This window comes from Ambystoma mexicanum, chromosome 5q (genome assembly GCF_040938575.1).
Source record: "Ambystoma mexicanum isolate Mex_15411 chromosome 5q, UKY_AmexF1_1, whole genome shotgun sequence".
Lineage (NCBI taxonomy): Eukaryota > Metazoa > Chordata > Amphibia > Caudata > Ambystomatidae > Ambystoma > Ambystoma mexicanum.
Window position 1 is genome coordinate 360384566 of NC_090933.1, and position 24110 is coordinate 360408675.

Here is a 24110-nt window from a genome sequence, read left to right on the forward strand (position 1 = left end):
CTAAGAGATAGAATGTGTTATGCTTGCAAAATACAGTGACAGTGACTGGTGATTTCTTTCTTTTAGGTGGCAAATATTAAGAAGGAAACGAATATAACCTGGTATAAGGATGAGAGGGACATAATGATCGATGAGAAACATGACTTCAAGGACGGCGTTTGCACTCTGCTTATCTCTGAGGTACAGTGTGTGTTACCATGTGTTCAGCTTGATGGGGGGTTATGCATGAGCAGGTGGGTGTCAAATCTGCCAAATAAAGCATAAAGCAAACCCTGTGCACATAGGGGCTAACAGCAGCCCATGCTGCTGCTGCTGGTGGCCAAAAAGTCAATGCCGCTAAGAGTATGCCTGACCCTTCTGTGCATTGCGCGTTCGCCTGTGCCTGTTACAAATGATGGCTGTAGTATGTATTTGATCTCATTTCTTTTAAAACCTGGTATCATGACATACATTTCGAGGCAAGTGAAGGATTTCATCAAACCTTCTGAAATATAAGAATGGATTGCACTATCGGTGTTTCTGAGTGACTACCAAATGATGTAGACTTAGAGACCATCAATGTTCCCTCCCTGTAAAGTGTAACATGACATCAAAGCAAATGATGAAAGCTACATTCTCATCAGTCTCCTTTGCGGCACTTGTTAAATTATGCATGGGACAGGCTTCTGGGAAGACTGCAGTGGATCAATGAAAGAGCTAGTCTCAAAACGGTTGTGCTGGCCTGCCCTTGTCATTTAAGGCCCAGAAGACAGGAGCAGTGGCACACCTTGTTATTAGAGTGACCTGCACACCATCTCCTTATTGTCTCCAGACTAGCCCAAATGAAATTTCACTTGGCCTTTGTGGGGCTCTAGGCAATGCTTCAAGCTCGTGGCAGCATCGTAGGTCCCCACGGTGATGAAATGAAGGGATGGTGCTTCCTGAGTAGCGTGCCTACTCCGCATAGGGACGGCGCGGGTGCAGTGGAGAGAGGTGGGAGGCACCGCACAGGTGACTAGACAAGATGGCCCCCATCAGAGTTAACTGGGAGTTGATTGATCTCTTTATTGATTTGAATACTTGTTTAGGGGACCGTACCCTCTGGTCTGAAGCCGTGTACCAAAGTTATCACCTTAAGTCTACCAAGAAGGCCAGTTTAAGAATCAACCAAAGTCACCCGGAGGAGAAGGATTACGAATACTGGCGGGGAGGGAATTGCATCTCTAGAAACAGAAGCTTGCATCCTGAGAGCAAACTCCTGTCCAAAGATTACCTAGCAACCAAATGGGCCAGGACAAGAGACTAATCTGGTCAAACTTTTAAAAACCATGTTAGGCATATTATCGGGTAACCAGTGCAGAGACGCTCTCCCTTGTGAGGCATGGTTGTACTTCACTGGAGCGCACCCAATGGGCACAGTGGTATTCTATGCAATAAGCAGTCGGTCCATCCGTTTTTAGGAATCCTCAAATAACCTGCTACAGAAGTCAAGATGGGAATTTAACAGGTCCCCTACCATTATGGCTAAGGAGTATGTGTAGCAGCTCTGTTGATATGATATGATAGTTTATTTCTATAGCACCTATACACAATGTGTTTCAAAGCGCTTCAAGGGAGGGAACAAGGGGAAATACAATGACATTCTTACAGGTCATGAACAGTAAGGATGTGAAATTAACTATCGTACTCAGCTTGACGACATTTCAGATAGTGCAAGAACTAAGACATAGATAAGGAAGGGAGGGGGAGAGGGGGAAGGAAATGGAAACAGACAGGCGACTACTGTACTAGGCCTGACGACATTTCTGGTAGAGCCGGAGAAAACAAAAGGTGAGGGGGAGGGGTGCAGAAAGGGAGGGGAGGAACAAAACAAGCGACTATCATACTAGGCCTGGCGACATTTCAGATAGTGCTGGAGGGGTGTGGGGAGGAAAATAACCAATAAGGGGAGGAGGGAGGAGACAGACGAGGTTGCTATCATACTAGGTCCAGGGACAATTCTGATAGAGTAAGTGCATAGAAGAAAGTAAGGGGAGGAGATAGGAAAAGGGAGAAGGGAAAGGAGGAGAGAAAAGAGAGTAAGCAGTCAAAAAGAGTGGAGAAGCAGTGTGGAGAGCGAATACAATTGCAGAAGTCAGTGAAGTGAAGTGCTTATTGTGGTTTTCATTGTAGCATCCAAAAGAACTTGGATGAATGTGCATCATGGTCTCCGGGGACCAACGGCCACCTTTGGGGTCCCTGATTGAACCCCACTGGCTTCTACATGGTACATTCATTCAGCCCAGATCTCACCAGTCTGTAGTGTCTGGGAGCAGGGAGATAGCCTGCAGTGCCAGGCATACGGGTGAGGAACATGGTCAGGGGCGGTCATTGGTGATGGGGACTCTCAGAGATGCAAGGGTTGCACCCAAGAAGGAGAAATGCAAGATCAGAGCCACGTTTATTAACTATTGGGGCGCCATATCGTCTGCTGCTGGGGTGTGTGGACAGTTATTACTAGCCAAAGCTGTGAAGTTCGAGAGCGTGCAGAATGTTCTTTCTACATACGAGTAATACTGCTTAAAAGCTGTGAGGGGATTTGTGAACGGGACACGAAGAATGAGAGAGTTTGGAAAGAATGGGATGTTTGTGACCTGTCAGAAGGACACCAAGATGGCGGTTTGTATGACACCGGTTTTGAAGATTGGATTTGAATTGGAAGGGTGCTGTGTTCACTGATGCCAGTGACTCTGACCTAGATATCAATGATTCAGGTGCATGGTGATGTTGAATGACCAGTGGCTTTTTCTGCTCAAGATTTGCGTCTAGTAGAGCTACGCTACAAAGTCAGCAATAGAAAAAGAAATGCTGGGGGTGGTACAGGCCAAAAACAACGTTAAAACGGACCCCATGGGGTGCCAAATGTACAGCGAGGATGGATCATAATGCGTTCCTCTGGGAAAACACATTCATGGCGACCTGATGATGATTGCTATGTGGGCAATTACCTTGCAAGAGCACAACTTCAAGGGTAATGTCTGAAATGAATGTGATTGTGGGTCCTGTAACAAGAAAAGATACTAGGCTAAAAGCACAGAGGATGAGGTGGAACCCATTTTACACGTTGTGGGAGGATTTGTGGGAACCGTGTCCCAAGGCCGAGGAGAAGCAGTGTAGAATGTGTGTGCTCAACAAGGCGCAGTGAATCTGGTCAAATTGAAGGGTTGAAGGTTTCCAAGAGAGTTAAGGATGCGCTGGGTTTTGAAGGTCAGGGATTGTGCAGGCGGAGGAGGATAATTGCCCCTCACATTGTCTGGCTGAGGACTCTTGACTCAGATCATGAAAGACACCTTCGAATCATCAACACCAGGAGAAGGTTGAGAGGTGACTCTTGGTGGCCTGGGTAAAGAGAATGCTGGAAATGTGCAGTGCCTTTAAGGAAAGAAGCAGGGTGTTGCAATCAACTAGGATATGGCGGCTGCGTCGATTTGCCATCAACTAGGATATGGCGGCTGCTTCGATTTGGGCTTCCATCACTTCCATGTGAGTATGCGGCAACCCATATTTGAGGGCCACTTTGTGTCGGAGATAACCGGAGTAAGTCTATGTTGAGGCTGCTCTTTCTAAACAGCCACTCTGCCCATTTTCAACTCTGTCGGTTCAGGCAGACCTGGCACCGTGCAAGAGGTAGCATTGCAATGGCACTGCTGTAAATGTACCCATCGGCCCATGCCCCACACCTGCGCTTGCTGCAGCAAGACACTGCATTCAGTGTGCAGCTATTGGTCGACAGAGATTTTATTGCATTGCGACTCGAGAGCTTGTGTTTGCAGCGGGGAGGGGACTGCCTGCTCTGTAGGGCAAAGGACTATGAGGCCCATGTGGTAGTAGGCTGTGGCCAGATCTTCTGCATTGTTGGGAGGGCTTCAGGTTCACCTACGCACCGTATGGTAGTACCACCACCCAGGTCATGGAAGAACTCAGTCACAGGCAGCAGTTATGGAGCAGGGCAGGGGACAGGAGGCCAGGGTATCAGATACTATTATCCCCACCAATAATATTGCCATATATATAGTCGCCGGGAATGGCCACAGGCGATATTATTAGTGGGGATCATTTTTGGGGTAAATGGGAGGGGGGTGCCCCCCACCCCCTTTAAAATAATATAGAGGCTGCGGGGGTGTCCACCGCAGGTTCAATGGGTTAATATCACCACATAAATAAAGATTCTTGTATGGCGATATGTTTGCAGGGATAGTAACACATGGAACCGAGGTCAGGCCAAGCTGCCACTGTCTGACAGTCCTAAATCATGTTTGTACTGTGAACAATCCGTATAAAAGAAATGCATCTGTATGCCTCCAGCACTTTAGTCTTTCCATGAGGCGTTTTCTCACTTATGACAAAAGTTCCTGTTGAGCTACAAAGAGGCACTGTTCATCCACCATCAATGACTGCTTGTCTGGTGCTTTTATGGATAATAGAAGTGGGAAAGTCTCCTTCTGCCTATTGTTGTTCTTTGTTGCAATGCACTTGGAAGTTTGTACAGAAGCAGAATTAAACCCTCCTTTCTTAACTAGGAAGATTGTCGTTGCATTATTGAAAGCCAAAGTGCAGGGGGGCATTTGGTTAAATGATGTCTTGCAACTTCTTATTTTAAAGTCTGCAGCGCCCTATTAAATCCCCAGACTTCGGCCTGATCCATGGGGAGTGTTGATTGCATTTTTTTGGGAGGGGGGCAGGATAAGGTTGTTTTCTTCATGGGCAGGGGGTTTCTTTTAGGGAGATACCGTTTCTTTTTTATTTTAGAAGGTTGCCTTTAGAAAGGTCGGCATTGTTTGTGCTTTTTTGTGAGAGAATGTGAGAGATAAAACACTGGTTAAATAAATATGTCGCCTTTAGTTTACAGGGACTTCTACCCAGGCCTAGGGGTAGACCATGCAAAACTACCCAGCCACAAAATCCTTGCTACGCCTCTGTTATCAATTAATCACTCCCATATATATCCACTCTTTAGTGAGATTTGAGATGGAGTGTAGTCCTGTTCTGGGGAGTACCATTGCTTGGCCTTATTGGTAATTAAGATGTTCAGTCTTTCTGGTGAATGGCAAGACACTATGAGAGACAGTATGGGGTTTACACTGTCCAGCAGACAGATGGCAGATGCTTTTTGGGGGCGGTCCAACTATTCCACTAGTGACGGTGCCCTAAAACAATGTTAGAATACATTGGGCCTCATTACGACCCAGGCGGTAAGTTACCACCTGGGCCGTGATTTTACCACCATGGCGTAAACTACGTTTACGCCATGGTGGTTGGCGGATTTACCGCCCCATTCCAACCTTGGCGGGGCGGTAAATCCCCATTTTCCCATTTACCCTTCCCCATTCCCATTTTGCCCCATAGGGCATAATGGGAGTGGGGAAGGCGTTAATTACGCCACCGTAAATTACGGTGGCGTAATTAACTCCATGGTCCCTTAGCGCCATGGATTTTAACACCTGCTAAAAGCAGGTGTTAAAACCTCCATGGCGCTAAGGGACCTCGTACTCAGGCGGTAAGGGTCGGCGCTGTTTACGCCGCCGTAAACCCCTTACCGCCTGAGTCGTAATGAGGCCCATTGGGCCTAATGAAGAATTTGGCAGTAATTTTGCAAATCTTTGTCAAAATCATTCACTGACTCGCAGAGCGGCCCAAGCCAACTGCCTTGACATCCCGCGTTTTAATCTCCAAAGATCTGGTGGAACCAGCTTCCCCATCCTGGCAGCCAAACTTTGGAACTCACTCCCCAATGACCTTAGAGCAGAACCTTCCTTCCTGAAATTCAAATACCTTACCAAAGCATGGCTATCCGCCCAAGACTGCTAACACCAGCTTACTGCCCTACTTGCACTCTGACCTACTCTGCATCCCTTATTAACTATCCTGTAAATCACTGCCTTATCGTTATTCATTTGAATGTATATTTTGTAAATTTTGTAAATCTTCCTGTAATAATCTTGTAATACTCTGTCACATTGCCTTGTCATGCTTTCATCTTGTTGTAACTAAGTTAAGCGCCCGGTTGCCCCTGGGCCTGGTGCGCTATAGAAATAAATAAAATACTAAATACTAAATACTAAAATACTGGTACTGCCCCTTGCTCTGGCGGGATCACCAGCGGTAAATCCTTTACTTCAAGGTGCAAAGTCGGAATTTGGTGTTGCGGTGAAAGGGGCAATAGTTCTGTTAGCGCCACTGTTACCGCATCGCTGAACATGTATTGATTGGTAACCTCTGCCTGGCACAATTTCTGCTCTGATGAACAAAAGGGTATCGTGTCAAAAAAAACAATCCAAAACTCTTAGGGCGATAAACAACGAGTTTTTGCAGAATGTATGTACCTTTAAAAAAAATTGATAGGGGTTTGGATAAGGGTATAAAAAAAGAATGGGGGGGGGATAGGTCTCCCCCGCAATTAAAAAAGAAAGAAAAAATGAAAAAAACATTTTTTTGCAGGGGTTGGGGGGAATTCGGGGTTGGGGGGAATTCGACCAGAACAAATTCGTTGTTTGGGCCTCAGTGTTTTCTTTTCGCTATTTCAAGTAGAGCCGAACCAAAGCCTAGCACAATGCTGAGCTGCCATGCTGTCTAATTATCTCTGTCTCTGTACTATATCACTGCAGTTTTCCAAGAAGGATACTGGTGTTTATGAAGTAATCCTGAAGGATGACCGAGGGAAAGACAAGAGTGTGCTGAAACTAGTGGACGCAGGTGAGGAGCGCATGCAGCAGCCCACCGGGCCCTCTGTGGTGAAACAGGTCTCTTTCGGCTCAGAATCACTTGATTCATGCTATGGCTGTTCCAGGCTGTGAGCAGGAATCCACCAAAGAAAATTGATGGATTCGTGAACTTAGCCAAGGATCAGCCATTCAAGTTCATTTTTAAATTTGCAGGTGTGGAGCTAGCCAATCCAAGAAGTTATTGTAAGCAATGTGTTTCAATTGGTTGTGTCAATATGCATGCGTGCTGCATTTCTGCTGTATTACTTTGCTTTATGTGGCCACTAGGCTTCCAATAATCAAGGCGACCTGCACACCTGTGCATTACTTGTGGCTTTCTGTGCGCCTCTGTTCAGTGACTCAAGTGCTACCTCATGAGTAAACGCCATCTCTTGAGAGTAAAGCACATTCTCCAGCATTGGATCTTTCATGGATTCACATGCTTAGAATACTCCCCGTCGACAGACTGGGAACCCTCGGTAAGCTTATAAAGCCTTTTCCCGTCCTATCTACGCCGTTTTGGGCCGCGCACGCACGCCCCACTAGGACGTAGTGGTATAAATGCCCTGCCCCCGCGGCTCCCTTCAGATCTCAACCGTCTCCAAAGTGGGAACACCTTGTGTATTTTCTACTTGGTTAGGTTGTGCTGTTGCGGTTTTTTCTCCTAATGTCGGGGAAAGCACTGTTCTGCCCGTGCGCTACGTGCGGACTAAAGAAGGTCTACAAGGGGAACGGGCATATGGACTGCATTTACTATCTGTACCCTCATCACTCGGCTGACAAGTGCATTCTGAAAAGTGAGGTGTGCTGAAGTTGAGGGGGGCGAAGAAGTAGGGTCTTTTCTGCTGGAATACCTACAATGGTGCTACAGCCAGAGCAACGCACCACGCCAAGGCCTCTTTACCAAAGTCACATCGAGAGAAACATCTGTAAATCAGTTTCAAACAAATTAGATTTCAAAAGAAGTTTTCTGGTAATACGTGGGGAAGTTTATTGAGCCGATATCCATATGGTCTAATGTGCAAACAAATAAACATTACATTGCAGTACATGTCCAACCCAAATGTCAACGTAGTCTACAGTGACGTTCTGACGTGCCGCTTAAGGTTGTGGACAACTTTGTTCCTTTGCACTAAGGACGCAATGTGCGACTTGGGCAGAGGTGTAGCGCACAATCAGGTAGCCGTCGTCATCGCTGGCAAGTGGTCCAATGAGCTGTGTTGCACCGCCGGTCAGTATCGACTATTGACCCAACGCCACTAAGCTGTTGACGAAGAAAACTAGAAGCCCCAGTATGTTGTCTAAAATGTCAGGACTGGTTGAAGATTTTAGGGGTCTGTCTACTGGTCAGCCGGCAAGTTGTGGCTTATTCAGAAGGAGGTTGAACCAAACCAAACCTAGATTTAGGATGAAGGTGGCACAGAGAAATACTGAAGCTCCTACAGAGAAAGGCAGCTCCGACTTGGGTAGTAAGCAAAGGGAGAAGCACGCTGCATCGTGTGTGGAAAGAGGACGTCCACCGATGCAGGACGAGCTCTGGCTACTTGAGACACAGGCTAGTGTAAGACTTGGATGCATCAAGTGCAGAAACAAGCTGCAGCTTTGGCAGCAACACGATGCAGTTTGCATTTGTGTTTGTGGGTGTGTTTGTATAGGGCAAATGTCCACCCGGCAGGCATCTTGGTACTAAGGGGGGGGGGGCATCAGGTGTGGTGAGGCAGAGTGTGAGGAAAGCAACGGTCTACAGATGTTCTCTACGGCCATAGTCTATGTCTCACCACGGTTAACATTGTGCACAGTGTTCCACACAAGATGCAGCTGCTGCATATAACGCACAATTAAGCTCAAGCTTTTGTGGGTGAAAGCTGTAATGTGTAGTGTATTAAGCATCAAAATCAGCGGCAGCAAAGCATAGAACCGGGATGCAGCAGATACACACTTTTAGTACAGCGGACTGCCGTGCAATGTGACGGAAAGACTGACATATGGACTTGGTCACCAAATCCATTAGGGCCAGAGTTTGGGACTTGGTCAGAAGTAGAGACAAACGGACCCATAAAGTGATGGAAATTGTACGCAGTGAGCAGTCGTATCCCGTGATAATGTCGCTGTGAAAATGGCCGCCAGGTGTGGACATTTCCCTAAAAATGCACCCTCCAGACATTCAAACACTTTCCCCAAATATTCTAGGATTCGAGTTAATAAAATATAATTATATCCCTCCAAGAATATTTGGGCAAAGAATTTTAGAGGTCAGGAAAAAATGTCACTTACCTGCCGACTTTTTCACTGTGACATAATCACATGGAACCGTGAGCAAAATGGAGGCAATGCATTGGACTACTATATTAGGGTTTCATCCTTTGGAAGGAGCAATGTATTATTTTCTTTATTTGTGATTGGTAAGAGCCCATGCAAACAAGTCACTTCAGAGATGATGCAGATCCAATATGGGGCAGATGTCCCTGAGACGGGGGAGCAGGAGCGCAGCAAAAGGGGATACCACGTGATGTTTACGCGACATGTGCCACTGATCCTTTTTCTGTCTCCACAGCCTTTGCAGATCTGATGACTGCTGTCTGCAAAAAGATTGGTAAGTACCCCCACCCCCGAGTTGAACAAATACTTGTGTCCTGACGAGAGCTCCAAACATGTCTAAACTCTACTTTCTGCCCCACTTTAGCGGAATCCGCTTCGGAACTGAAAATCCAGAGCAACGAAGAGGGAATCCGATTGTACTCTTTCGTGACTTACTACATCGACGATTTGAAAGTCAGCTGGTCCCACAAGTAGGTCGACGTTATGCCAGAAAAAGTAAAAGGGCTTCTGTGGGGAGTGGGTGAATTGCTGAGCTTCGAAACTAGCACTAGCTCCGAGAAGGAATCTGTTCATGTGGTTAAGGCAAGTGGGAAACTCTTGGACAGAAGGGCTTTTTCTCTTTCCCTAAGTCTAGCCCTTGACCTAGACCACAAGCTGCTCCTCCATCCCTCCCTTTAGGGTAATTTACCTTTTTCATTTCTTTCATTTGTCAACATTTGACAAAACGTTGTTGCCATGAGGATATTCGTCATTCCAGATCTGTCAGGATATCGGTAGACGGTCTTACTTAGTGGAGGAAAATCGGTGAGACGCAGGTATACGTATGCCATTTCCTGGCTTGTCTGCCTTCAGTGGAACCCAACAAAAGATTAGGGGCGCAATTAACCAGATCAATATCTTTACTACACACTGGAAGCAGCCCACCCTGATCATCAGGTGTGGGTGGGGGGACACTCCAGAAGCTACAGAGTGCCATTAGATAAGGTCCCGGAAGCATTGCAGACTATCCTGTAGCAAGCTGTGCATATATGCTAGGCGTTGGTGGTCCCTTATGGTAGGTGTAGAGAAGGTGACCCAGAGATTGAGCTCTCCCCAGCTCCCAGTCCATCTGAGGCACTCTGGCCTGGAGCAAGATTGAGCAAAAAATGCCTTTGCAGAGGCTGTCCTTTAGGAGTGGGAGTGACTCCCAAAAGATGGAGGTCATCACAGGTGAGGACCCGCGCTCATTGGCGAGTAAAGTAAAAAGCAGTCAGAACCCACACGGACGGAGGGGGTTTCTCCTAAGGTCCCGATACCTCTTCCTACTGTGCAACATCTCCATATGTTACAAGTGTACTAGCAAATAATTCCAAACCATATATAAATCTGAAAAACAACAACATGTATTTCTGTTCATGTTACAGCAGTGACAAGATTAAGTACACAGACCACATGAAGAGCGGCGTCACCGGGGAGCAGATCTGGCTCCAGATCAACGAGCCAACTCCCAAGGATAAGGGGAAGTACACACTGGAGCTCTTCGATGGCAAAACCACGCACAGCCGGGCAGTGGACCTCTCTGGGCAAGGTAAGGAGTGACGGCGATGTGTATTTACGCAGGATCACAGGGGCAAGCCCTTGCTTTCAAACGCTAGTGCTCTCCGCTAAAGGTCTGTGCTTTCAGACATGTTCATGTTTCTAGAGGAGCCCTCGGGTGCCCACTTTCTTCCCCATAGCCCAATACCCACCCTAGCACTAGACAGAACGTCCAGTGTATATATACAACATTGGCTATTATAAAGTGTGCCGCAAAGTTTCCAAAATGCCACTGAAAAGGAACATCATTTAGTATTCTTTGCCCACCTGCCACTGATTTTATTTAGTCAGTACAAATCAATGTCAGTTTCGGATATCCGAGGCCTACAGCACCAGGGTCTGCACGATGCACACACCATGCGCTCGGGAGGATAGCTCAGCAGCAACGTGCTCACCTGGGAAGCAAGACGACACGGAGCAAAAACAGGTTCGATCCCCCGGTCCGTGCTTAGAAACCTCTGGGTGTTAAGCGCGTTATAAATAACCTATCATATCATATAAAAGAGCCGATTCCCTGTCCAAGAGTCTGCTGTCAATTAGGAGAACCCAACAAGTGAACCAGCAATTACATTATGCACGTTATGCAGCTACTCATGCCCATTGCAATTAAGCAGGGAGAATACGAAATGTATAGTTGTGGGCCACAATATTTATTGCTGCACAATTTTGAAATCAGTGCCCACGTATTTTGGTAATATTTGCCTATGAAGGCTCGTAAATGCAGTAAAATTGCAGGTAAACTTAAGCAGCACCATTTTGATATTTACTTATTGTCAGATTAAATCAAACCAACCTGATTAAATTAAACTGAGGACACCAAAGCAGGTGAAGTGCACCCCTTCCGCTGCCATCTCGCGAGATTCTTAAACTGTGCACTGTGGAATTGGGAACCGGGAACCCATTGGCCAGTTGACGCGCATGGCGATGATGTTGAAATCAGGCTCCTGGTGCAGTTTAACCCTTTGTTTTTGAGGTTTTTTTCCAATCTCCATTTTTATTTTTTTCACAAGTTAGACACGTTGGAAAAAGCCCCACCTTTTTATGTTATTGACTTTTAAACTCTGACCCTACTGTTAAGCACTCCTCGCATATTGATAAATCCAGCAAGCATTAAAACCTTGATTAATTGTAATGGGTTATTTATAACTCTCTTAACACCCAGAGGTTTCTAAGGGCAGACCGGGGCTCGAATCTGCGATGCTTCTCGTCATCTTGCTTCCAAGACGAATGCGTTGCCCCTGAGCTATACTCCCGAGACAATCTGTCAGTCTTACAAAAAAGAGTGCGTACCTCCAAAGAAATCGCTGGGCAGATTTCTTTTTTAACCTGGGCTGCCCTGGCTGTTACTCGGGCTCATGTAGTACAGTTGGTGGCTGTTTCGAAACAGACCGTTTAAAAACACTTGTGAACTGTGTAATTAGGGCCACTTTGTCCCCTTCTCCAGAGTGCCCCGGTCAGTGGTTACACTCGACATTTAGGGTGCACCTCCCCTGAATCCGCTGCTTATTGCTTGGGGGGAATACAGTCCTTGGGGACAGTTGTCTCCCAAGCCATTTAGTGAGTGCACTGCAAGCCCGATGTTACGCACCTGCAGATCTGTCAGTGCTGGCGCTCTGTCAAGCGCAACCATCCCAGATTGCCGTGTTGGCACATCTGAAGTGTGTATGTAGCCATCAGCGTGTGTGTACACCTTTGCAGTAGCCTTCTCAAGAGGTTCCATACCTGCTCTTTAGCAGACTTCAACAACATCTAAACCCTTTGTTTATTTATTTTATGTATTTCTAACACGCCATAGTCCACAGGCACCAGGGCGCACACTTTAGTTTATTTATAAAGTGCTTAGGCCAAAGTGCTGTACAATAACATAAAAGGATATAATAACAATTGATACGGTCACAGTATAGCGAGTAAATTACATCTAAGCTGAGAGGAAATGAGTTAAGATTTTAGATGGGAATGAAAGAGGGGAAGGAACGATGAGGAACGGATAGAGAGAGGGAGGGAGTTCCAGTGCTTAGGAGTAAGGAGGGCACAGGGGCAGAAGTGGGATTGGGTGCACTTTGGTTTGGATACAGTAATGAGATGAGAGTTTGGAATCGAAGAGAATGAGGCAGGGAGTAGAAGGCGATGAGTGAGGATAGAAAAGGTAGAGCAAGAGCATACAGGCAAAGAATGCAAAAGAGGAGCCGCGATTCAATGGAAAACCAGGATAGAGAATGCAGAGCAGAAGAGATTGAGGATCGGGAGGGAAGAGACAGAATGACATGGATCAAATGGTTGTAGATAGAGCAGAGATGGGCCAGACAATATGCTGGGAGGCCAATCAAGAGGGAAGAGCGAAAAACGAGACGAGAAAATGCAAGGGCCGAGACAAGAATTTAGTGGCAGAGATGGAAAGAACCAGTCGGACTTTGCAAATGGTAAATAGTGGGGAAATGGCAGCTATGAGAGATGGTGGATATGTGAGCAGAAAAGGTAAGGGAGGAGTCGAAGATCACACCAAGATTGCGTGCAGTGTCAGAAAAAGCAAGGTGGGCGGTGAAGGAAAAATGGGGGGAGGGAGGAAGATGGAAAGAAAATAACTCCTGTTTAGACGGATCTAAGTACAAGTAACATGAGTGCATCCATTGTTGAATATCTGGTAGACAGGTAGAATGAGAAGAATGAAGATTGTCAGAGAATTTGGAAAATAAAAGCAAAATTTGAGAATTTGCTGCATGGAAGTGAAACGAGAAATCTAATTTTGCAATAATGGCTGAGAGATGGGAAGTATAAAGAGGGAAGTGGTCCAGGAACTGAGCCCTGAGGGACACAGAGTTGTAGAGGAAGTGGAGCTGAACGATTGCAGAAAACCAGGATAAGACAGTGGCAGAGAAATCCCACGAAGAGAGTGCAGTTAAGAGAGAGGGGTGATCTACAGTATCAAAAGCCAGAGAAAGATCAAGAAGAACAAGAATCAAAGATTGTGTAAGATGGCGTGCAGAGAGTAAGGCGTTACAGAGTAATGCTGTTTCTGTTGAGTGCATTGGACGGAAGCTTGGTTGATGAAAAGGAAGTAGTGAGTGATGGTGAAGAAAATCTGAAACTTGCAAATAAACCACTCTTTCAGAAAATGTTGAAAGAATATGGAAAAGAGAGGTAGAGGCGAGAGAAGGATCAAGAGACGTTTTCTGAGAATTGGGATAATAGCAGCATGTTTGAAAGCGATAGGGAAAGTGGCTGTGTAAAAAGAGAGGGTTTTAAGAGTGCAGCAGATCCTGCACGGAAAGATTATAGGAACTAGAGCAGAAGGGAGAAGGTCTTTGGGGGAGAAGGTAGGATGGGCCTGATTAAGGGAGGCAGAAGTGTCTGCTGAGTTTGTGAACGGGGAGAAAGAGAAGAGTCTGAGAACAGGAGCGAGGAGAAGAAATCAAGGGAGGAGGGGGAAGTCGATACAGAGGAGAGAGAGGGTCGTAACTGGAGAACATTGTGCTCAGGGGCAATGCATTTGTCTTGGAAGCAAGACAACGCAGCGCAACACAGGTTTGAATCCCTTTCCCATGCTTAGAAACCACTCCCGGTATTACTCCTTATGTGTATCGCCTTCCGTTCAGAAGCCTTTATATTACATCCCGAGCCCTGAATGGTGGAAGTCTTGCTGGGCAGAAGTGCTCCATGTGCACCCGTTCCCCTCCCTTGAGGGGAGACCCTCCGACCTCCCACCCACAGTAGGTAAAGTCCCCCGGGAACTCTGCTCGTTCCCGTGGGTGCCAGAAATTCCCAGAGACAGTCGCCCTAAAGCATAAGGAAGTGGCTCCCCACTTTGGTCTATCCCTCACTGTTTTCGGAGCGAGACCCAGGAATCCCGGATCAGGGTCGTGCCGGTATGCAAGGCCCGCAGAATCTGTTGGAAGCATTTAATTGCAAAGCTTAGTTTTAAACTCATCGCCTTTCTTATGAGACAATATTGAACTTCATTTCTCATTTTCTTACAGCATTCGATGACGCCTTTGCTGAATTCCAGAGGCTGAAGTAAGTATAAGAAGAACCCTTTGGTGCTGTCACTTTATATTATATATTTAACATCAGGCCTGTAGTCAATCTACAAAGCCTACACATTGCTCTTGTTCAATGTTGAACTCATAATGACATCAGCAAGTATACCGATTAGCCTGGTTCCCCACGAAGATCCTCAACTTCAACAGCATGTAAAAGGCCTATATTTTTCGTTGTGCATAATATATTAATTCATTCATCCATCCATTCATCCAGCCCCTACTTCATTTATTAGGATAAGCGAACGCCAGTGAGTAAAATCCAAATACTCAAAATTTCCTAAGGCAACATCCATCACGATTCTTTTTTTCCAAATTAACTATTTCTTACTACAGTACTTTGCTACCATTTGTTTGCAAAAATGGTGACCACATTTTGGCTTGAAAACGATGGAAAGTGTTTCCGTTTAATTTTAAGCGTAGCTTACATTTGCTTTTCTGCCCTACTCCAATGCTGATTTGCCATTACCCTTTTACGAGGTGGGATTGGCCCATGGTGGTAATAACTGCCCTTGAAGCAGATTGTGCCCCATTGCATTTATTTCGGGAGCAAGAACATCTGAGGGCGGGAGGCAATGGGCAATGTAGGGGACTGGCTGCCAAAAATACAGCGGAACTAAATATCGTTTGGGTAAGAAACCATACTGCTGGGGGGAAACGGATGGGGAGAAGTTGGAACAGGAAAAGGAATGGGGGGAAAGTGGATAAAAACGAAAGGGCAGCAACAAAAAAAGGGGAAACAATATTTAGGGCCACGTTATTGTGAGTCATGATGATTTGACATGTAACCCTCGTGTGGATGGGAGGCCGCTGCTTTTGCTTTTCATTAAATGGGGTGGCTTGTCGTGGTCAATGTGTGTATTTCTGCCTGGACAAGAACGAAAAAGACCTACCATGTGAGAAAGGCAAAAGTAACGCCAAAACAGAAATGAGTTGGACTGATGTGACAAGGGAACAAAAATCCTGTTGGTTACAGTCTTTATATCGAAATATTTTATATTGAATGATTAGATGTCGAAACTTTTATAACAAAACATTTTATAGTGAATGCATTTAGGGGTGGGTTAAACGCTTAAATATTTTGTGGAAACGGTTGGGGTGGGTTTTTAGGGGTCAGGAAATAAGGTTTTAAGGGGGATCCCCATTCGTTATAAAGTATTTGAGATATGTTCATTCAAATCAAATATTTCAGTATAAAGACATGTAACCGAATGTTCTACTGACCAAAGCTCCAATACACCTGCCACCATATCAGAGGAAATGCAAGATGGACCAGACGCTGATCTCTCCTTGAAACAAAACTCTCTACAAAAATCTTCCCCAGTCAATCCTAGGGTTATGAAAGGTCAACCAAGGCATACTCAGAATTACTTTCAAAAGAGGAGTATCAATAATTTCAAACACAATTTCCTCCCAATGACCCCCTTGAATGCTCATCATAACAGGAACGGTCTCATGGGTAGTTGGACCTGAGGTTAATTGGGACCCATCCACTGCCCTTACCTGTTCCACCCATTCCTTGCCTACAACTGGAATTCCCATGCCCTTAACTACCAATCTATGAACTTCCAATCTATGAAAGTTCCTGTGGCACCTGAATCACTTGCAACTGGTCCATTCCCCTTCTCTTCCCTCTGAACTGACAAGGATACATTTAGATTAAGGTGAGGTACCACCGCCTGAACAGTGTTTGCCACCTGCTGTGTCCTGGAACTAGACGACTGAGAAGCGGTCTGCGATCACCATGGACAGTTCCCCATTCCCCCACAGTACATGCATTTTTTTGTCCTCTCCTATCCTTTTCCTCCTTAGACAAATGCCCGCTCTCTTTTCCAGATCTAATGAAGCCACCCTATTTAATGAAAAGCAAGAGCCGCTGCCTCCCAGCCACACGAGTGAGCAGCCCCGTGGCTGAGAGCATCGTCTTCCTGCCTTTGCTTCGGAGCATCCCAGGCAATGCGTTTTCTCAGGGATAAAGAGTTTGGGGATCTCTCAAGGGATCCAGTGGTTTTGCATCACCACACCATGCAGGATGAATGCACTTGTGGTCTGGCGCGCAAACAGGCGCAGTTGCTTGGTTGCGAAGCGATCCACTTTTGCCATGATCAACAGATGGAAGTGCCCGTGTCATTTTGCTGACCTTCTTGTTTGTGTTTCCCCAATTACAGGCAAGCTGCCATCGCTGAGAGAAGTAAGTCACGCAACTTCCCCTCTGCTTGACACAGGGTCGCAGGACCGGTCTGTCCATGTTCTCTCGTCATCATGTGATGAATGCCATGCTCTTCCATGTTCCCTCTTGAGTCCACTCTGTTGCCCTCCCTGGCCCATTTTCACAGGGACTTTTTTTTGTTTTACTCTCCTCATCTTTCACCATTGTGTCTTCCCTGAACAAACCCTTTCATTATCTTTTTTTTAAAGTATTCTCGTTCTCTCGTTGTATTTGTAAAAACGTGTGACAGGGACCTAGTCTGCACCACCCCACCCAAGTAGGTACTTCACTCATCCTGGTAGTCTACTGTACCAACGTGTGAAATTATTTAGGAGCTGCTATTTGTAGTGCTTTCTAAACTAATAAAAATAGGAGTGTGAGAAAGTAAACTTTTTTGTTTGTTTCAGATCGGGCCCGTGTCATTGGAGGTCTGCCAGATGTCGTCACTATTCAGGAGGGCAAGGTACGGAGGGCTGATTGGGCCTTTAAAGACACTCAACTCTGTGTTTGGCCTCATGAGGCTGCGCTGTTCCCTCAGAGTTCTTCTACTTGCCTTTAGATCGGTCTATGGGTCTAGTCCCCCTTGCGCCACCAAGCAATCTCCACCACGGGCTCTGGTGCCCTGCTCCTTCGTCTTCGCAGTCCGGCACCACTGGAACTCCCTCCCAACCAACATCAACACATAACTCTGATCGTAGCATTTGAAAAGGGCCTTCAGCTCCACCTCCTCTCCCTTGAACCGCGCACTGCCCTTATCCGCCGCATTGTGGGATCCCTTCATTCCCCGCTCACACTAGCTGTGCATATTGTCTATTCAGTGGTGGAAGTGAGCGGGAACGGTCGTGAGTGGCGTTCCACTCCCTTTATTATTTACTGTTAACAGATCCACTACTTGTTTCACACTTCTCCACTTTAAGGCCCAATAGCAGTTCCAGTTAAAATTAGATCTGTTTCGACTCAATTGGCTGTCACCCAGCATGGTTGCCACCCGGGTTGCACGTGTCTTCCTTGCTGCCTATTCTGTCCCCTGCCAGGGTCACAGCTCTGCTACTTTTTTGATACACTTCTACCACTGTTTGGTATCATTGAGCGTATTAGATATTTTCCCATTTGTACAATAGCATATTTACCCATCTTTTCACTAGGATCAAACCTTCATCACCCAGACCCAAATTCCTCATGAACCGCTTGGCCATTTATAATGCACCCTGACCAGGGACAGCAGTGCCTTGTAGTGCTTTCCTCTTACTCAATACAGACTGGAAATCCTTTCCAGGGCGAGTAAAGTCTTGCCCTCAGCTCCCGCTCCGCTTTCGTATATCTTTCCCACTTTTGCCCTGCACCGCCCTGCACCCTTTTGGCCCTTACTTTTTTGAATTTGTAGAGATGCTCAGGATACCGAGGCCAGATGAGTGAGGACTGCAGATTAAGATCAATCGAGGAGGTTGAAAACAATTAACTTATTCCAATTACTGGGGCTGTTCTATAGACGCCACTTCTGTGATCTCACTCTGCATGTTTTATATACGTATTTATTTATTTATTTACTGTGCATTTAATCCCCCCTCCCCGGTTTATAACCATGCTTTCTTCCAGATTGATTTCCCATTTGAAGTCGTTATTAGCACCTATCAATAGATTAGTGTATTTAAAACAAGCAAACAACTGTGGAAGATGGGAAAGGCCCCCCCGAGACTGGTTGGGTAGGAGCGCATATACCCTCATCTTATAGGATCTTCTCACACCTACATTTCAGAGTTATTTACCTATGTAATAATCACAGCTTCTTGGGAATCAAAGAATGAGGGAGAGAGGTTCCAGAACCCCGATACCGTGAGCCTATTAGCTTACACATAGAAAGCAGTGGGGGAAATCTCAGCGTGCACGCGTGTGTGTGTGTGCATGCGTGCATGTCTGTGTGTGAACGTCGGTTTGTTTATGCATTCGTGGAAATCAGAATTGTGCGAAATATATTTCCACTCCAGCCCTTACTCTTCTCTCTGAGTATTTTAGTAAATTATCTTGGACTATAACCCTGGCTTTACATGGGGTAAGAAATCCCCTAATTTGGGGGCGTTGCTTGCAGGATTGGGGTGGCCTAAAAAAAGTACACACACCCTAGTAAGGCACGCAAACAAGGTGCCGTGTATCATCGCCATACTTACATCATATGACATTTTATTTATATCGCGGCCATACACAAGTGTTTCAAGGACATGTATCACAAGGTTGTGTATCATTTCGGCCAGCAGTAGTAAATGAACTTATGGGGCTTCAGATGTCATGGTCTACACAGGGGATTACAAATGTGGTTGTTGTATTGAGCTGCTATCAACTTGACATGAATGATTTGAGCAATTCCAGAATCTGGTTTCTTGGAGGCGTAAGACAAGAACGGAACGGCCAGGGTCTCTAAGTAATTGAGTTAGATATCAGAACGGAGAATCCCATTGGCGAGAGCCAGATGAGCCTTTCACTCTTTCAACAATATCCTCCTATAATGTCCTCGTTTTCCTCATTATTGACTCGCATTCCTTTGAGGATTATCTAGCAAAGTATTTTTTGTTCCTCTCTACTTTGCTGTGTTATTAATGGCGAGTTTTACTGTTTCTTCTTTTTTACTATCTTTGTGGGAGGCCATTTTGTTTTTAATTCGGAATCCATTTTCCATTGTTCTAAGAACAGTGGCTTGTCTGGGTGACTGACTGCAGCCACCTTAATAATATATCAATGCATTTCCGAAGAGTCCTTAGTTCAAAGAGTAGAGCCACAATGCCCCTTACGTATTCTGCTCCCCCAATGGAATGTCTGGGTTTCGCAGCGTACTCTGAAGCACAGGTGTCCATGGAACTGTTGCATCTCTTATGGTACCTCTTACTCTTGGGGGCTACATTTTTAAGGGGCACAACATGTGAGGCGATGGCTTAGTGGGCGGAGTGCATGAGTTCATAGAGTGAAGGAAAGACATTCATAATTACTTCAGCAATATGAAACCTGCGGTAGTTTTTAGGGCACAGTACACTCACAGAGATTGCACGCTAATTACTGTCCATCTTACAATAATTATGGAGAGGGACCTCGGTATGACTATATATAGAGTAAGAACTTAAATACCTTGGAGATTCCTTTCAGTGGGTAGGTTAAAGGTAGATCCTTGATTTGGGTGATTTGGTTGTGCTCGGTCATCCAGCAATTGAGTAGCAATATTTGGGATGAATTCTCCATCCAATGTGGTCAATGACATGTTATGGTAATTGGCTTGTCTGCGCCGCATTTCGCTGAGGCTTGGACTATTCAAAGAAGATATAGTCTCGACAGATGGCAAGGTGCAAAACATATTATAATGGTTACTCTTTTTGATGTATTTCTACAGGCACTTAATCTCACCTGTAACATCTGGGGCGATCCTGTGCCAGAGGTCACCTGGATGAAGAACGAAAGGACGCTGAACGAGGACGCGCACTGCATCGTGAAGTTCGAGGCGGGAAAGTACGCCAGCTTCACCATAACCGCCGTCAGCACCACCGACTCAGGCAAATACTCCATCCGGGTTAAGAACAAGTACGGCACCGAGACAGGAGATTTCACCGTAAGTGTCTTCAACCCCGAGGAGGGGGAGGAGGAGGAAGAGGCTCAGCCTGAGCAGTCACAAGAAGCAGAAAAGAAGAAATGAACTTTGCATTAGAGGAAGGCTGCGAGAAACATGTGTCCTGTTATGTTTGTGAGTGCACTGTTTGTGGCTTAGAAATTGAGGCCTCCTGTAACCCTTCCACCACCTTCAGCCAGGTCTGTGCAAGCCAGTCTTCCCACACAAGAAGATCACAACCCACCTGTTCTACCATTGTTTCACAGACCTGTGTCCTGTTCATGGCCGCACTCTTTGACTTGTTGGTTAATCACATCACAGCGAATGCTCACGTATAACACACAGGCGGGAAGATCATTGTTTGTGGAGGGTGAAGTGTGGTGGGACGCAATGCTGCCCGAGCGACCGTGTAAACCTCGACAAATGTTGATAATGTTTCTGGAGCTAAGTTTCACTGTACTGTAGATTAGCATGGTGGGGACGGAAAGCGAGGAGGCTGGCCACGTGCTCGTTGCGCTGCATTGATACTTCACAGGCAAGCGTGCGGCACCTGGCACAACGCAATGACAACGCATGACGCTGCTCACTCTTGACTAATAAACAGCGCACATTTCTATCTCTCTTCCTCCACCTTGTTTCATTGTGTCTTTATTTATCACTGCCCTTCCTTGTCTTGTGGCACACCACCTATTAACCCCACCTTCACCAGTCAATGGCCTAATTTCCTCTTGGTTGTTAATGGCTGCACGAAGGAGACGCAACGAGCTACCGCTGCAGCCACCATGGCATTCTGAATGTAGGACTTCATGTTTCACGGTCAGCGGTAACATCCTACAATTGATGGGTAAACTATTGTCATAATGCAGGTAGGTGCCCGCAGATATGTTTACCAATATTTGTCTTTGTACATCTTTGTTCCTCTGAAGCCTACACTTGCAGCTGAAGAAACACTTTACAACAACAACAGAATACAGGATGGTGCACAAACACAGTGATGAATTGAACACACAGGGCAAATACATCAAAAGCAACTAGACCAGTGCACACAGTGTCTGTGCTGTTGCCTTTTGCACAAATGTACCTTGTCGGTGATTCATGAAGCATATTTGCACAAGCGCATCCTGAGCTATAGCAGAGCAATCATTTAAAGCAGCCTTTTGTGCTGTAAAGGGGTGGGTTGTGCTGGTGGATCAGGACCATATTAGCACATCCCTAATTTATAAAGGGCGTGTGCTGCCACTGTCTGGCCCCACAGGCAACTTTAATTCACATCAACTTTAATTCACATCAACTCCAATTTGGGGAAAGTGAAAGCGCGCAACAGACAGTGATCAATCCTGACCACTGCTTGCTGACTCGTTCCATTCTGCAGCACTGCTTCTGGATTGCATAAGCACTGTTGTTTAATATTTATTTACTCCCTGAAAAGGAGTACAAAATGTGGGTATTACCGAAATTGGTAGTTTCCAATTGACCGTATAGTAAATCTCGCCGAATTCGGCCAGTACCGTTTGATCGTTTGGAAACGACCAATTTGGCTAATCAATACCAAACATGGCGTGCGAGGGAGTCCCCCGACCCCCATGTTCGGTAGTGATGGCCTTTGGGGCTAGCTGGGGTGTCCCCTGCTTCCGGAGACCTGGAGGCGGAGGACGGGGACAAAAAAAAGGAAAGAAAAGTGGACCCTGCTGCGTTGGATCCGACCTGCGTAGGAGGGACGCATCCAAGACCGCAGGGTCAGAAACAAAGCGGACGGCAAAAAGGTACGTAGGGGGTGGGTAGAGGGGTGCATGTGGTTGGGTGGAGAGTTTGAGTTTAGATGGATCTGGCTGCAGCAAAATTGGCTTCGCGGCCGAATTGACAACAGACAATACAGCTGCCAACAATTGTGCCATGGCCAAACCGTATACAACCCAAAATGTGCCTCCGGCTGTAGGATGAGAGTTTTTATTCCTCAGTACATGAGGTGCAGCCAGGGACTTTGCAGCCTGGGCCAGGCATGCAGCCGGCTCCTGCTTCTTCATGAGGGCTGGTTGCCTAATGGCACACCGCTCACAGTCGCCCGCCTCAAAGTTTGCAAAATGCTACTTGTTTCGTTTTTAATTAGCAGGACTTTATAATGATACAAAAAAATGCATGCTAAAAATGGGCACCGCTGGTACTTGGTTTATGTTATATGCATATATTTTTCAGTAGAAAAGATATATTCACCACAAAAACACTGTACCACCTCCAGGAAATCCCTTATCGAGAGTTTCCACCCGCACATTAAGGGGTGCTGTGGGGCTGTCCATTGTCCACTTGTTAGCTTCAGTATTTCGAAGCGCAAGCCCTGAGTGATGTCATAACCTAGATGCGGTTACAGTTGAAACCATGCATATATTAAGTTAGACGAAAGAGCTTTAACAATACCAACACTCCAAGACAGTTCATCTAACACACTCCACACCATCCTGAAACTTCTCATTCCGACACTCATGTGCAGTCACCTACACGCACAGCCACACTCTCCATGGCACTGCACCACACTCCAGCGCACACTCTGCATGGCACTGCGCCACACTCCAGCGCACACTCTCCATGGCACTGCACCACACTCCAGCACACACTCTCCATGGCACTGCACCACACTCCAGCGCACACTCTCCATGGTACTGCGCCACACTCCAGCGCACACTCTCCATGGCACTGCACCACACTCCAGCACACACTCTCCATGGCACTGCACCACACTCCAGCGCACACTCTCCATGGCACTGCACCACACTCCAGCGCACACTCTGCATGGCACTGCACCACACTCCAGCGCACACTCTCCATGGCACTGCACCACACTCCAGCACACACTCTCCATGGCACTACACCACACTCCAGTGCACACTCTCCATGGCACTGCACAGCCTCTCGTGACAGAAGCCCAGTGGGAAAGACCAATGCTTCACAGAGTCTCTACACGCACTCACTAACACTCCAGCACACACTTTCCATGGCACTGCACCACACTCCAGTACGCACTTTCCATGGCACTGCACCACACTCCAGCGCACACTTTCCATGGCACTGCAGATCCTCTCATGACAGCGGCCCATTGGAAAAGAGAAATGCGTTATAGAGTCTCTGCGCGCACTCACAATCCACCATGCACTTTCCGTGGCACTACACATCCTCTCCTGACAGGAGCCTATTCGGAAAGAGCAATGCATTACAGAGTCTCCGCACGCACTCACACTCCAGCGCACACTTTCCATGGCACTGCACATCCTCTCGTGACAGGAGCTCAGTGGGAAAGAGCAACGCTTCAGAGTCTCTGCACGCACTCACACTCCAGCGCACACTTTCCCTGGCACTGCACATCCTCTAGTGACAGGAGCTCAGTGGGAAAGAGCAACGCTTCACAGAGTCTCTGCACGCACTCACACTCCAGCGCACACTTTCCATGGCATTGCACATCCTCTCGTGACAGGAGCTCAGTGGGAAAGAGCAACGCTTCACAGAGTCTCCACACGCACTCACACTCCAGCGCACACTTTCCATGGCACTGCACATCCTCTCGTGACAGGAGCTCAGTGGGAAAGAGCAACGCTTCACAGAGTCTCCGCATGCACTCACACTCCAGCGCACACTTTCCCTGGCACTGCACATCCTCTCCTGACAGGAGCTCAGTGGGA

The 24110-nt window shown here is 46.6% G+C and overlaps 1 protein-coding gene across 2 annotated transcripts in view; it reads left to right on the top strand.

The window, feature by feature from the left end:
- The window catches only part of MYOM1 (myomesin 1), a 526093-nt gene extending 505021 nt beyond the window's left edge, over window positions 1-21072 (top strand). For both annotated transcript variants that reach the window (XM_069620852.1, XM_069620853.1), the window contains exons 30-38: window positions 67-180; window positions 6624-6711; window positions 9274-9312; window positions 9403-9508; window positions 10442-10605; window positions 14588-14624; window positions 16816-16838; window positions 17264-17319; window positions 20230-21072. In XM_069620852.1, the coding sequence (XP_069476953.1) occupies window positions 67-180; window positions 6624-6711; window positions 9274-9312; window positions 9403-9508; window positions 10442-10605; window positions 14588-14624; window positions 16816-16838; window positions 17264-17319; window positions 20230-20529 (927 nt within the window). In that variant the 3' untranslated portion in view covers window positions 20530-21072. The remainder of the gene's footprint in view (window positions 1-66; window positions 181-6623; window positions 6712-9273; window positions 9313-9402; window positions 9509-10441; window positions 10606-14587; window positions 14625-16815; window positions 16839-17263; window positions 17320-20229) is intronic.
- The last annotated feature ends 3038 nt before the right edge of the window (window positions 21073-24110 follow it).